The sequence below is a fragment of the Sitophilus oryzae genome, unplaced genomic scaffold (genome assembly GCF_002938485.1).
Source record: "Sitophilus oryzae breed Bouriz unplaced genomic scaffold, Soryzae_2.0 scaffold_682_pilon_pilon, whole genome shotgun sequence".
NCBI classification, from domain to species: Eukaryota; Metazoa; Arthropoda; class Insecta; order Coleoptera; family Curculionidae; genus Sitophilus; species Sitophilus oryzae.
The window spans coordinates 3335943-3351342 of record NW_022147287.1 but is presented as its reverse complement, the minus strand read 5'-3'; the positions used below and the strand labels follow the sequence as shown (position 1 = coordinate 3351342).

The 15400-nt window shown below is 33.4% G+C and overlaps 1 protein-coding gene across 1 annotated transcript in view; it reads right to left on the bottom strand.

Moving 5' to 3' along the window:
* The window catches only part of LOC115887919 (endochitinase), a 56251-nt gene that overhangs the window by 21102 nt on the left and 19749 nt on the right, over nucleotides 1-15400 (bottom strand). Inside the window, exon 3 of the mRNA XM_030907451.1 lies at nucleotides 11400-11569. Coding sequence (XP_030763311.1) covers nucleotides 11400-11569 — 170 coding nt within the window. The remainder of the gene's footprint in view (nucleotides 1-11399; nucleotides 11570-15400) is intronic.

Below are 15400 nucleotides of genomic sequence, written 5' to 3'. Positions count from 1 at the left end.
AGTTATTGGGAGAAAGATTCAACAATGTCTGGTTTCAGCAAGATGGTTGCCCTGCCCACAATGCCCACAATGTATTGTTCAAGAATATTTGAACAATACTTTTCCCAACCATTCAATTAGTGGATATGGAACTATTTTGTGGCCCGCTAGATCACCAGATCTTTCTCCCAATGATTTCTTTTTGTGGGGTTATGTAAAATCCAAAGTGTATGGTCATAATAGGGCTAATAATCTGGATGAGCTTCAAATAAAAATACGAGAGGCTTTCCAAACTATTAGCTCTAATATGTTAGCCAATGTCAGACGGGGATTTTACGACCGCCTAGGCTTCGGTCTAGCACAAGACGGTGGTCTTTTTGAACACTTGTTATAACTTTTTTTTATTTAGAGTAATATTTTAGTTTTTTTTTTATTTTATTGAGGTATTTTTTAATTTTGGGTTTAGAGAATTTATTTATTTTTAGTTTTGGCTTGTAAACACACTCAAATAATAAATATTTAAGTATTTTTATTTTAAATGTTACCTTAAGTGAAGGTAAACACTTTAAATTCCTAGTCTGTCACGACCGACCCGTCCAAGCACAACTGCAACTGCCTACTGCATGACCAGCCGACTAGCCGGCAGTGAATAAGTACCAACGCAATCGGGTAAGCGTAAATTCGTCCGGCAAGTTGCTATGTTACTAGTAGCCTGGTCTTCTCTGTATATTATTATGCTTGTAGATGTTTGGTTAAAATAAATCAATGATATGTTTAATATATCTGTTATAAAAATTTCAAAATACTGACTCTTCCTTCTTTATTCATTTTAGAATCCGTTTGCTTAATCCGCAAGTACATATCTGCTATTACTTAGGAATGCGGAGCACGATCTTTATCTGCCAACCCCGAGCTCAGAACTAGTTAAAGGCTCAATACTATACAATGCCAAAAAAAATGTACAATCATCTGCCTTTGAATATCAAGTCCCTTTCATTCTTTCCCGCATCTCGCAAAGCTCTGAAATCATACTTGCTGGAGAGAGCTCTATATGCGCTAAACGACTTTTTTGTTGATGTTTAATCATGAACTATTTTGAATTTATTTTATTGATACGCCCTTTTTTGTGTTCTGCAATTGTTCATGTATGTTCTATTTGTAATTTTATTACCTAATTTTTTTTTGAATTGTATGATTACTATTGTATATTTTTTGTGCTTTTGTTTGTTTTGTAAAAAATGCTTTGTCGATTTTATTTTGGCTTGGTCGAAGCTATTTTGGCTTTTTGCACTACCCGCAACTTTTCCAGGCATGTCATTAAGAAACACCCTGTATATAATTTCAGCCAAATTTCAATTTTCAGTCTGACTCTATACCTAGAAAGATTTATTTTAGAGCGAATCGATCATTTCTTGCTATAGAAATGCCACAAAAGCACTTTTCGTCATGCAGACAGTATGCAAATCGTGAAAAGTCTTTATCCAAAAAGACCTTTTCAACTTAACGCATGCGGCTGTATCTGAGAGATAAAATTGTAGTTTTATTCCAGGTGCATATTTCGGGGAATATAAATATATAGGGCGAGTCTTAAATAAGTGCAAATATTTTTAGGGGCAGTATATTTTCACCCCAGAAATACGTTAATGAGGTTTTATTCACAAAAAAATTGATTTTTTTTAGTTAAAAACATAATTTCTCGATAATATGTAACATAGGTAGTAGACTAAATTTAGAAGAAAGAAAACCCAGACAAGATCCAGTGGCTCTCAAAATTTAAGCAAAAAATATATTTTTTTAAATTTTCAAAGTAAAATATCTCGTTTATTTTGGACTTATTTGAAAAGCGGCGAAGAGAAAATATGTTTGCGCTTATTTAAGACCCACCCTGTATAATTTTAAAAACCTGTTATCGTTGGCTGCGATAACAACTAAAATAGAGTTATGTGCTGAATATGCTGAAATTTCTATTATTAGAATTAAAGACATTAATAATTAAAAAAAAACGAAAATTCTGTGTCTCCAAAACGAAGCATTTTAGGACACGATTATATACAAACTTTTTTACTTATTATCTGCAGAAAAACCGTTTTTTCCCAAAAGATTTTCTGTCCACGCGTTATAAAAACTTGACGAAAACTCAATTAATTTTCATTTATTCATATTAAAATATTCTCAAAAAACTCAAAGTTGATTAAAATACGGTTAGGTTATACTTCACTAACTTATCTAAAAGGAATTCTTATTTTCGTCACAAATTTTGTAATCTGCTTTTAACATCTTTTTTTTCAGTTCCGGAGATATTAAATTTACAAATAAAAGGAGACACGGCTGGATATTTAGGGCCCGTGATATTAAATTCCTTATTGGAGATTCTATTTACAAAAATAAGCTAATTAATTTAGGATTTAGATTAGTTAACACTTGAGATGTCAAGTCAGCCGTAGCCATTTAAAAAAAAAATAGCCTAATGACATATACTGTGTGGTGCATCGTAACACGGGACTTAAAAAATCACATGTAAATTTTGAAAGGATCAAATATTATCTCTCCAGATAATTTTATGCAAAAGTTTTATGAGATTTTTTTGAAGACGAGTTAAAATTGTACTGTTGTCTAGAATTTCTTTTTATTTGGAATATTAATTTAAAAGTTATTTGCAAAAATCTACCTTCAAATTAGTAAAATTTATAAACGACCCAGAGAAAGCTACAATTAAAATGCCAGCAAAAATGTGATTGTGTCATTGTCAAAGTGATCGAGTAATGAACAGCAAACAAGTTACACACCGCGCATACTATTCTCAGTTCAACTAATTCTTTTATACTTAGATAATCATTCCTATTTAGAAAGAAAAAAGTTTCCACCCAAAAATAATCACCATTTTCAAACCAAATAAATTCTTGTAAACAAAAAAAAATGTGACATTGAATTTGACAATGACAAAATCATATTTTTGCTAATTTTTTTTTTGGTAATTTGAAGGTAACTATTTGTGTGTCGCGTGCAATAAACTAAAAAATAATAAAGCTCCTGGTCCCAGTAATATATACCATAAGAAGTACTAAAAGCTACTGCTAATAACAAACCTGAACATGTTCTATCGGTGTATAATTCATTAGCTCGGAAAAGTAAATTCCCATCGGAATGGCAAATAGGCAAACTGGCACTACTGAGGAAGGGAAACCAATTGCTGAACGAACCAGCATCTTTCAGACCAGTCAGTCTCCTAGATGCAGAAGGAAAGCTGTATGAACACCTCATACGAGCTAAGCTGGAAGAGGAAATGACTCGCAAAGGGGGATTCTCAGACACACAATATGGCTTTCGTGAAGGAAGGCAGACTCTGGATACTATCCTTAAAGTAATGCAGATAGCGGAAGAAGCTGCTGCATACACGAGTAAGCATCGTAGACTATGCAATGATTACAATTGACGTCAGAAATGCATTTAATAACGCCTTCTGGCAAGTTATATTGAACAATCTGCAAAAGAGGAAAATAAATCAATGTCTAATTGATATTATAACATCCTACCTATCAGAGGGAAGAATCATAATAGAGGCCGAAGGGTTACAAAAAACTGTGACTGAGTCTTGGGACCTATGCTCTGGAACGTACTCTATGATGAACAACTGAGGATAGAAATGCCAGATAAAACAACTTTAGTTGCCTTTGCAGATGACCTTGCCATTGTATCATGTGCAAAGGATGAAGATGTACTGATGATGAACACCGTCAACTTGGCAATCCAAAGAGTTGTAAACTGGATAGGGAATAATCTGTTAACCGTAGCTTCACATCAAACTAAAGCAGTACTACTGACCTCTCTCTCTCTCTTCAGTCCTGACCTCCATTAGGGAGTGTAGTGGTCAGCGTGGATGATTTTTCTCCATGCGCCTCTGTGTTTTGTTATCTCGATGACATCGTGCATTGGCTTGCTACAGCTAGTCGTGATCTGGTCTATCCATCGAGTTGGAGAGCGGCCACGTGGTCTACGTCCCTCCACCTTGCCTTGAATTATGAGTCTTTCCATATTGTCCGGACTTTTCCTCATTATATGTTCAAAATATTTTAGTTGTTTTAGTCGGATTTTACAGAAAGCCTGTTAGTAATATTAAGTTCATTTATAATGGAAACGTTTGTACGGCGTTCAGTCCATGGGATAAGGAGCATACGTCTATAACAATACATCTTGGTAGCATCGATCTTCTTACGTTCCGCCTGCCTGAAAGTCCACGATTCGCAGCCATACGTCAATATTGGGAGTACCAAACAGTTGACTAGCCGGTTTTTGGTGGCTCTTGAAATCTGGCGGTCTTTCCAGATCTTGGTCAGTCTCCCAACAGCTATCTTTGCCATGTTGCACCTACGCTTCACCTCTTCTTCCGATGTGCCTGTATTTGTCAATAGTGATCCCAGGTATACGTATGACTTAACGACTTCAAAGCGTTCGATATGACTTATATTTGGATGGTTATTATGTTGCCTATCAACTATCATAATTTTGGTTTTTTGCGTATTTAGTTCCAGACCGAGCCGATTGCTTTCGTTTTCTACCCTATTTAGTAAATTGATTAACTCTTCTTGACTGTTAGCGAGTAGTGCTGTATCATCTGCAAAGCGTAGATTATTTATTTTTTGGCCATTTATTGAAATGCCTCCTTCCCATGTTTCTAGCGACCTTCTCATTATGTATTCTCCGTATATGTTAAATAGTTGAGGAGACAATATACACCCCTCTCTGACTCCTTGTTTGAGGGAAAATTCCTTTGAAGCTGAATCCAGTATTCTAACTGATCCTGTAGTGTGCTGATACAACTGAATGATAAGTGAAATAAAAATAGAAAAAGAAAAATATCCCCGGTGCAGTTTTATATACAAGGAACCGTAATTTACCCAAGTAATTCTTTAAAATATTTATGAGTGTGGCTGGATACCAAATTGAATTTTGCGAACCATATTAATAAAATCATCACCAAGGCCGAGAAAACTGTCACCGCTTTAACCTTGCTCATGCCAAATGTAGGAGGTGCTAGAGCATCCAAAAGAAGTGTACTTGCTAGTGTTGTACACTCGCAGCTTTTGTATGCTGCACCGGTATGGCATAAAGTCACAAACAATCGCAAGCTAATGCAAAGACTACGCAGAATACAACGCATTATGTCTATTAGGGTATGCAGCACATACAAAACTGTATCTGGAGAGGCATAGTTATACATCCAGGAACGATAAGTATGATAGATACCATGGGATGGATAAAAATCTAGCAAGGACAAAACTTCCCCAACAGTGGCACGAGAAATGGAATAACGGAATACATATATGGCAGATGGACTAACAGGTTAATATCCAACATACAACTATGGTTAAACAGACAATATGGAGAAGTCGATTATTTCATGAGTCAAGCATTGTCTGGTTATGGGTGTTTTAGAAAATATTTATACGATCGTCGTAGGGTTGATAGTGCATACAGTATTTGCGTGTGAACGATGGCAGGTCTTTAGGGAACAATTCCGTACAGAAACCGGCAGAGACTTTGACTTACACACATTTATGATGTACCTAATTAAAGGGGAAGTACAATAGAAGCTAGTATATCGGAGAGTCCGAAATATAATAAGTTCCCAAGTAGCATTTTCACGACTTGCGACCACATGTTTACTAAACACAACGTTGGATTAGTTACAAAAAATAGTTAGGTCCCTACCTTGGGTATTAAAATAAATTTAAACGTTTTTATAACGTTGTGCCGACGTTGGACTAGTACTACAGCAAAGTAGGAAGCTTCTGCGACGTCGAATAAACGTTGTCTTGTAACCTTTTTTGCTTAAGTGATCTTTAGGTGATTCGGACAACGTAGTTACAACGTTGGACAATATAGAGTTTTCCGACGTCAGTTTCAGGACCTATTCCAACGTTATGCAAACGTCGTCTGTTTTACTACTTCCAACGTTGTTTAGATTTCCTTATTCTTACGTTGGCAGGACGTCGAGTCACTACCTTTTTGCAAGTGTATTGAACCATAACCTTAAATCTTAAATTTTCACTTCATTGTTCCGTTCAGTCAGACAGTTCAGTGCTGTTTTTGTTTTTATAAAAAAAACTTAATTAAAATGGGACATAAGAAAGGTACATATAAAACTAAATTTAAAAATACATCGACATATATTACCGATAGTTTATCCACTCCCTCGTTTATTTAGATTTTAGAGAGCGGCACAAGCTAGACTCTAGGATGACTAAATTAGGCAATCTTGCGACTAGTATACTACCTGTTACGGCCGAACTGCGACTTTATTAGTCCAGTATGCGACTACTCGAACTACTCCATCTTAATCTCCAAAACAACAAAATGAAAGCTGCCATGTTGTTAAATAAGAAAATGTTTCGTTCCTAAAATAGCAATTCCTGCTTTTTGAATACATTAACTTGAAATATTTGACCCGAAAAAACACGCGGAAACAATTTTTTCGACTGCGGATAAATTATTCTCATTTTACTAAAAAAAAAATTCAAGAAAATTTTTAAAACTTCTTTAATTTTAAGGCCCATTAGTATTTTTCAAAGTAGAAACAATACATTTATCAATAAAGTTCTTTGCGTTTAACTTTTTTGCCTTGGGTAACGAGTTACAGAGTCGGTTAAAGTGTTTCAATAACTATGATCTTCAAACATCCCCCACACTTAAATACTTTTGTTTTGTTTTCCTTCACTGCCATCTGACATATGTCTCTAACTAAATCATAAAAATAATATTTTTACTATAATTATCCCAATTTAGGATAAAACGCGACTTAGACGCCATATTAGTTTTGTATTTCTGTGAATTAGGATTTTAAACAACGTTGCAGGTTGTACTAAATTAGGCTTCTAGCCAACGTCGGTATCCAACGTCGTTTCGACCCAAAAATTATTCTCCAAACTAGTGCAGACTAGGGTTGGCACGAGGTTGTGTCGACGTTGCACCCCGACGTTTGGTCGCGTGACACAACGTTGTCCCGACGTCCAAATGCTGCTTGGGTTGTCAAGAGATGGAAGTAGTTTGAAGGTAGATTTTTGCAAATAACTTATAGTTCCAAATAAAAAGAAATTCTAGACCTCAGTACAACTTTAACGCCTCTTCAAAAAGTCTAATACAATTTTTGCATTATTAATAATATTGTCATATTTTATGATAATAAAAAAACCGGGAAAACATTTCTTAGCCTAAATATTTTCATATTTTCACACACTTATTCATATTTTCACTAATAGTAGATAATTTGTCAAGACTAAAAATCAATGATTCCACATAATGGCCACATTTTTTTTTGTAAAATAACGCCACAAACATTTGCTAAAACAGTTTTTGTGATAAGACGAATATAATTCGGACCACCCTGTATTTTGTTATATTTTATTAATATTGAACGTGGCACAGTATTTTACTTGAGCCAGGCAATTTTTCTTTGTTATACATGCTTTAAATTAGAGTCTTAAATAAACATAATCAAAGACGATATTTTTTGTATAAAAAAACACAGTATAGGTATACCCTTAAGTTGGTGTGAATTTCCTATAGAATAAATCCTCCACGTGCTTGTATTAATAAGCGAAAATACTTCATTTCCACAAATTTTCTTTGGAAATTTATCTCTCGTTGCTACGCGACTCGATGTAATTTGCTCAAGATCGAAAAAAAATCGTTAATAAAATTTTTAAGGATCTCAAAAAAAAAGGATTTGTACTATATTTACACTGAGTGTAAATGAAGAAATTGGAAAAAATCAGAACGTAATTGCTTTTTCAAATATATGAAGGCTATACACGGTTTTTTATATACAGTTTTCTTAAAAATGTATTTACTTATAGCGGGTGCGTCTCAAAAGTGGCTCACCCCCTATAACTTTTTTATTTTTTCAGATAAAAAACGGCAATTAGTATGTTAGTATATGCCATAAATTAGGATTGACTGACGTATTCATTCAATTGTTTTTGGTCACTTCCTGTTCCACCGGAAATGAGTACAACTTTTGATTTTTAAACGGCACCCTCGGAATATTTTTCTCAGCACAAGAATGAAATGACATATGATATGTCAACATTTTCGCTTAAAACAAAATCGTATTTTAAGTTTTATTCTAGCGTGCCAGGCCTGTGTTAAAACACAATTTTTAGTTAAGGAGCCATGGAAAATAGATTAGATCATCTAATGTTTTTCGTGCCTTGTCCTGGCCGGTTAAAAGATGCCTAAATCGTATTTTTAATCATATCTCAATTTTTTCAAATGGAACGAGGGTGGCTCATTATAGGATATTTGGAAAAAGTATTCTTTACGAATAATTTGGTAGCACACACTTGGTGTTTGGAGTCAAATTGTCGTTATGAACCGCATGTTACAATTTCAAATAAACCATATTCCAAAAATGTCAAAAGTTGACATATGATAAATATGTCATTCTATTCAGAGTATCATTTTCTATCAAATAAAGCAAAATAATATCGAGGGTGCCATTTACAAATCAAAAGTGACCGAAAACAATTGAATACGTCAATCAGTCCTAATTTATGTCATATACTAACTTAGCAAATCTCGTTTTTATATCTGAAAAAAAATAAAAAGTTATAGGGGTGAGACACTTTTATGACGCACCCGGTATAAAAAACAACTGTCAAATCGATTGATTCCAATCATTCTACATCAAAGACTATACCTAGCTAGAAAAAGAATGAACTCTGCCATACTGAAAAATGGTCCTACAGAAGTGGCGCCATCTATTGAGTAGGGCTTGTTTTAAATGGATCGAAGCGCGGGCTTTTTGAGCGTATTTATTGAATTTTACTCTAAAATAATTAAATTTGATTATTAAATCTTATTTTTTACACAAATTCAACAATACTAATAACAAGTATCGTTGTGATGTGTAAAAAATAAAATTTAACAGTATAATTTATCCAATTATTAAATAAAATTAAAGCCAAACATGTGAAATATAATTTATTATTCAAAGTTTTTATTTATAAGTCAAATATTTAAACATCGTTTATTATAATAAAACAAGACCAACGTAACACGCCCAAAGTTTTGTAAACGGAGTAAATATAAGTAGGTACTTAAATGATGGCAAAAATAAAAGACTTACATTATATTTTTAGGGCCACAAACAAAAGGAATTGTCTAATTAAAACACATATAACAAATTATAGTTTGAAAAACATTTTGATAATCATTTATTTGATAATATTATGACACAAAACATCCCCCTTTAGAACTTTTTCTTTAATGGCCATAAGCGGGAGTAAAAGCCCAACTGCCCGAACAAACACTAGAGGCGCCACCGGTCATCAAATGGTGTAAAAATTGCAAAAATTTAATCATCTACTTTTGACACAAGGGGTCGCGCTTAACTTTTTCAATTTTAATTAAATATTCGTTGTTTTCAAACTATATTATTACACTTTTTTGTTGTTTTTGTGAATGTATAAATGTTTTCTTAGTATAAAGTTGCATTATAGTCATTTAAATTATATTACATACATATTTAAGATTCAAATATTATGACATATATGTCAGTTGCCGTCTAAAATGTCATCTTGATAACAAAAAGTTAGTTATTGTCAAAAGTAGTTAAAATCATGTTAAAATATTAAAATTTACAAGTTATAATTAGATATTTTATATTATTTCAACAACAAACACATAATAGTACAGCGTAATGTTGATATGCAGGTTCAAAACAAAAAGTGCCGCTATATTTTTCAGTTTTCGTTGTCAGACGCGGAAATTTCAGTGATTTTAGTGTTGTCGGATATTTTTATTTGTGAAATAGAAATATTGCGTTTGGATTGCAAAACTAAAAGTGGAAGTTTTATTGCAATGTAAGTAAGCGTTTGTCCATTTTATATTTTACTTTTTTCATACCTACGACAAATATACATATATTGAAATTTTATAATTCGTTTTATTTAAAAATATGTTACAAAACAAGCTTGTAATCCTGTAATTGACATAATTGTTATGTAATATATTCCATTTAAATGTAATATATTACTTTACAATTAAAAAAATGTAAATTTAAAAAATATATTAAAAATATATACAGGCATAATTGAAATTTTTTGAGTGCGAACAAACACGAGAGGCGCTTTATTATTTACTTTCATTTCTTAACATGACAGACGAAGTTCTAAAGGGGGATGTTTTGTGTATTATGATTGGCGCTATGACAACGACAATATTTTTTGAGAATTTGACAATAATATGACAATGGCCGTTGGAAACTATGGAAACTACAAAAAAATTCTGATTTAACGCCATCTGGCAATAACTAGTAGCAACTTCTTAACCTAAAAATGAATTGCACTACCACCTAGTGGCTAGGGCTGGAACTATTTTATTTGAGATTTCCGTGGAAACGGTGGAATTGCTTTTGCTATTTCACTTTCCCGCCCCTGTTCTACATCATTCGTCGTATCAGTCATCTGTACCACAAGGCTGACAAATTAAACTGTCACTTCAGTGTTATAGCGCGTTCTCACGCGTTTCTGTATAGATGCCCGAGGCACCGTGTATACCCTGTATACCAATTACAAATATTTGTCGAGTAGACGAATCGTGAGAACGCGCCTTTAGGCCATACGTATTTAAGGGAAATTAAAACAACTTTCGTTGCAAGTCATCAATGACACAATGCGTCGTCTTATGGAGTTTGCTGGTGGTCGTATTAAGCTACACGCACACTGGTGCGATCACGGCCGCGATCACGGCCGTGATCACGATCACGATCACGATCAGGGCAGCGATAACATAAGCGATCATTCTAGCACACACCAACGCGTTCACGTTCACTGCCGTACCTATATGTAGTGCGCCATCTTGTAGGTATACATAAGTACAAATTAAAAATGTGAATTATGTATAACATTTTTAAATATTTACGTACAATATTTAAACTTAAACAATAAAAATGTATACATATATACAATCCAATCCAATTGTAATTCCAATTTTGTCTCAAACTTTTTATTTTTAATTCTATTATTTTTGTAACTTCGATCGGATAAATCATATAGAACTTTGTGTATTTTTACAGCCTTAATTAGCTGCTCTGTTAACTCCATTTCTAAATTGCAATAAGAAAAAACACACAAAATTAAGGAAAATTCCTATCAGTTGGGTCGCGATCACGCGATCAAACTCGACAAGTTGAATTTGATCGCCACCGCAGAATAGAACGTCGCCAGGCCGTTTCGTCTCCAAAACTCGATCGCGCCAATGTGAAACGGCTCATATGTATTCTTCAGCAACTGCTGGCCGCGGCCGCGTGGAGATCGTGATCGCGGCCGTGATCGCACAAGTGTGTGCACAGCTTTATGATGTGCAACCAAAGTTATTTTAATTTCCCCATAGCTGAGTCAGCAAAATAAAAAAAAACTTACCTCAGGATCTATGAGGAGTACGTCCCATGAGTTATTATTAACTCCAATAAATGAGTATATGACGTGCGTACATAAATCCACTGGAATGTCGTTTAGACTGTAACTTCCTATTCCTGGACGGTAGATGGCCCATGTTCCCCAGTAACAGACCACTCTGGATTGGTCAGCAACTGAAACAATAATGAATTTTAAATAAAAACGAAATTTAAACATTAAAAATAATACTAGAAAGTGATAGTGAAAAGATGATGTAACATTCAAGTTGAAAGTCGTAGGAAGCAGTAACATGTAGAACGTAGAAAGTTTAGAAGAGGGGTTAATCAGTGTCTATCTTGTGTCCATCTGTTGTGCGTACCCCTTCCTTGAGTTATAACAAGTTATAACTCATCATAGTCTCACTTGGCTAAGACTATGACACCCTATAGCTAAAAAACAAAGCAGAATCGGACCTATGTTGATATAAAAAATAAATCTTATTTTTACGTGAGGAATCCCCGGAGAGATGGCAGGAGAGATGGCACACGTTTTTTGAAATACCCTGTATAAAACTTAAAAATACATGAAAATTTTAAGGTGCCCGTTTTTCGTGCCAGTGAGTGTACTTACAGATCTTATACAGGGTGGCCCATCGAAAACGTTCCGCAAGGCATAACGGCTAGGGTATTCTTTTTTTCAAAAAATCCAAAAACACGTCAATTTTGTTTATGAGGGGGACAACTTTTATCCCAAAAATGATTGCGAAATCTTCAACCTTGACTTGTGCGTTGAAGTTCTTCCCAATATCGTTAAACTGACCCACAATAGAATTTTCAAAAATACCAGCCCACACGTTCAATTTCTGAGGGTTTTGCATGTGCACCTTGGGGTTGTCTTCAGCCCAGTACCGATAGTTGTGCCGATTAACTACACCGTTCAAAGAGAAAGTACACTCATCCAAAAAACACACATTAAATTGGAAATTATTATCATTTGCCACTCGTTCACTCATAGTTTCACAAAAATGCAAGCGACGATCAAAATCGTCTTCGTTGAGTTCTTGTACCAACTGAATTTTGTACGGGTGGAACTTGCTTTTTTTAATATCCTTTGGACACTTGTACGATTCACGCCGGTCTCATTGGCTAATTTTCTTGTACTCAGCGTACTATCCATGGCAACTTGGCCCAATACGAATACCTCCATAGCTTCATTTACTACAGGATTTTCCCTCTGCCTCTTTTTATTCATAACGGAACCAGTTTCGCGAAATTTTGCTATTAACTCGCGAACAATTTTACCATAAAGGTGGTTGTCAGGATGGCGTTCATTGAATATCTGCAACCCGATTGCCACATTCATTATTTTTTAAAATAAAGTTCCATTATTTCCACTTTTTCTGCAATTGAGTATACCATAATAATTGTTAAAAAATTTAACAGAGAAGAACTTTAACGCATAAGTCACAGAACAGCTATCTAGCAATTACCGCATCTGATCTTTCAACCTTGTGCCAAGTGAAAAAGTGCGTAAACATCTAGAAATAACAAGAAAAAATTCACAGTCCTTTACAAAGTTGCAACCGGGGAGGCATTGAAAATGATGAATAAAAACGTAAAAATATGATTAGTGTTAATATGAGTGTATTACATACATATGTTTAAATAACGAACTTAACAAAAAACAACAGATTTAAAGATTCACTGAAAAAGTAGTAATGTTAACATTAAATATAACATTATCAATAATAATTATGCGATCGCACCTATCCGTAAAACAAGCAAGCAAAAAAACCTCGAAAAAAACAAAATAACATACAAAACATCAGGTTAACATGATGACAGATCATGATCAATGACAGATAAAGAATTCTTACGGAAAGTTACACTTTACGATATAACTTTTTACCTGTTAAAGGCAAACCCCATTTAAACACAAAACTTTTTAATACCTACTACTGTATCTAAAAGACTTTTTTTTAAATTACTAAATTCTTAGCCACGCTTCTGTTTTTCTTGGCTGTTGTGCGTCACGTCACAGATTAACAGGCCCACGTTTGCACCACAAGGCGATGCTGCAGACCACTAGGTAGACCGGTCGTAGAAATTTATGTTATACAACTTGTAGTCAATCTAAACAAATATTATCAAAAACTTTTTTTCTTTTAAAATGTGTTCAGATTTTGTAAAAAGTATAAGTCAAAATCGCAAAACTTAAATTTGATATGAGTTTCTTAGTTTTTAACTAATATAGTGGCGAATTACAAAAATTCTTTTTCAATGAAAATTAATGAGTTAAATAAAATAATTTAATAAATAAGCTAATAAATAATAATAATAGCTTTAATAAACTTTTCAAATTTCAATCCTTCATATTTTCTCAATGACTCGACCGATTTTCAAAAACGAAGCCAGAAAGTATAGAGAATAGAAAGCCCTTTTCATTGCGGTACCACTTGACTCCCCTTCGCATTTGAAAAAAATTGGGGGATGACACCCCCGTTTAGAGGGTTGAAGATTTTGCAATCATTTTTGGGGCAAAAGTTGTCCCCATCACAAACAAAATTGACGTGTTTTTGAATTTTCTGAAAAAAAAAATTACCCTGGCCGTTATGCCTTGCGGAACGTTTTCGATGGGCCACCCTGTACATAAAAAATACCATAATTACATTTTAGTTTTTGTATTTTAACTTATGTATTGAAAAATTTCAAATAACAATATCTGTAATAAATTAAATGATTCAGACAATGTCAAACATTAAATCCGGTAATCGAGATAGTAGGAAAATCGTTTTTTGAGTGACCACATTTACGTCGCATGTAGGCGTTTATTAATTAGATCCGTAATATTTTAGAGCGAATTATTTTCGGAATTTTGTCCCCAAAATGAGTAAATTTAATGTAACAGGTTATACTGAAATTGCAATTACCATATTAATAGCTACCGCCTAAATAAAAATGTATTTGGCCCTTAAAAAAAACTAGCCCTAAAATTTTCGGATATTTTCAATTTGCAAAACGGCATTTCATTCGTCATAAAATTTCCGTAATTTGTAGGAAATTGAACGGTCTTCTAAAAAGGTCCGATATGAATTTTTATTTAATCGACTCGTTTGAGAGTTATTGAAGGTTAAAGTTCAACTTCAAATTATAGATGATACCTTTCACAATTTTATATATATTTTATCGTGAAATAATGGCTCAAAAACATAAAATATTATATTACTCTCTAAAAAAATAGTTACGCCACTGAATTCTACGTAAAAAACTCTACGAGACTTATTTTTCATATTTTCAATAAGTTACTGGTGGGGAGATTCCTCGCCTAAAAATAAGACTTATTTTTACAGGGTGTTAAAATCTCAATATTTATTATAATTTTCTTCCAAGTACTTTTGGTGATTCGAATTCAATTTTGAGGGTAAAAGTTACTATAAGTGCTACATATAGTGCTGATTAATTCATTAGGGACGTGAATATGGGTTATCACTGGAATAATTTTCAAAAAAAAAACATGTGCGTCACTGACTTTTTTCTTTTGATATCAGAATTGTGTAGTCCCTTTAATGCCAATTAAATGTTATCTCTTGATATGTTGGCGAAATCTGCCTCCTTGATGAGAAACGCAATTTTATTAATCACAATTAATAAAATTAAAATAAAAATAGTAAATTATATATTTTACGTAATTTATTATTAAATATTATTACTATTAGTTATTATTACTAGTAGTCCAACATACAGCAATTTAAAAAAAATGCATTTTTTATTTAAAATTGCTGTAGGCAAAAATGAAAAAAATCTATGCATTTCCATACTCATGTTTATAGGAACTTTTTTCCTCCCTGTAGATATTTCTTAACTTCTTAACTTCAAAGTTTGTCATAATTTGACCATGTTATCTCTATGGTTTTAGAGATCCCAGTGATGATTCTGGAATTTGGTACACTCTATATTCATTTAATTGTACATAAATATAACATTGTAAATTAAAAAAATAAATGGCATTTAAATAAAGATGTAGAT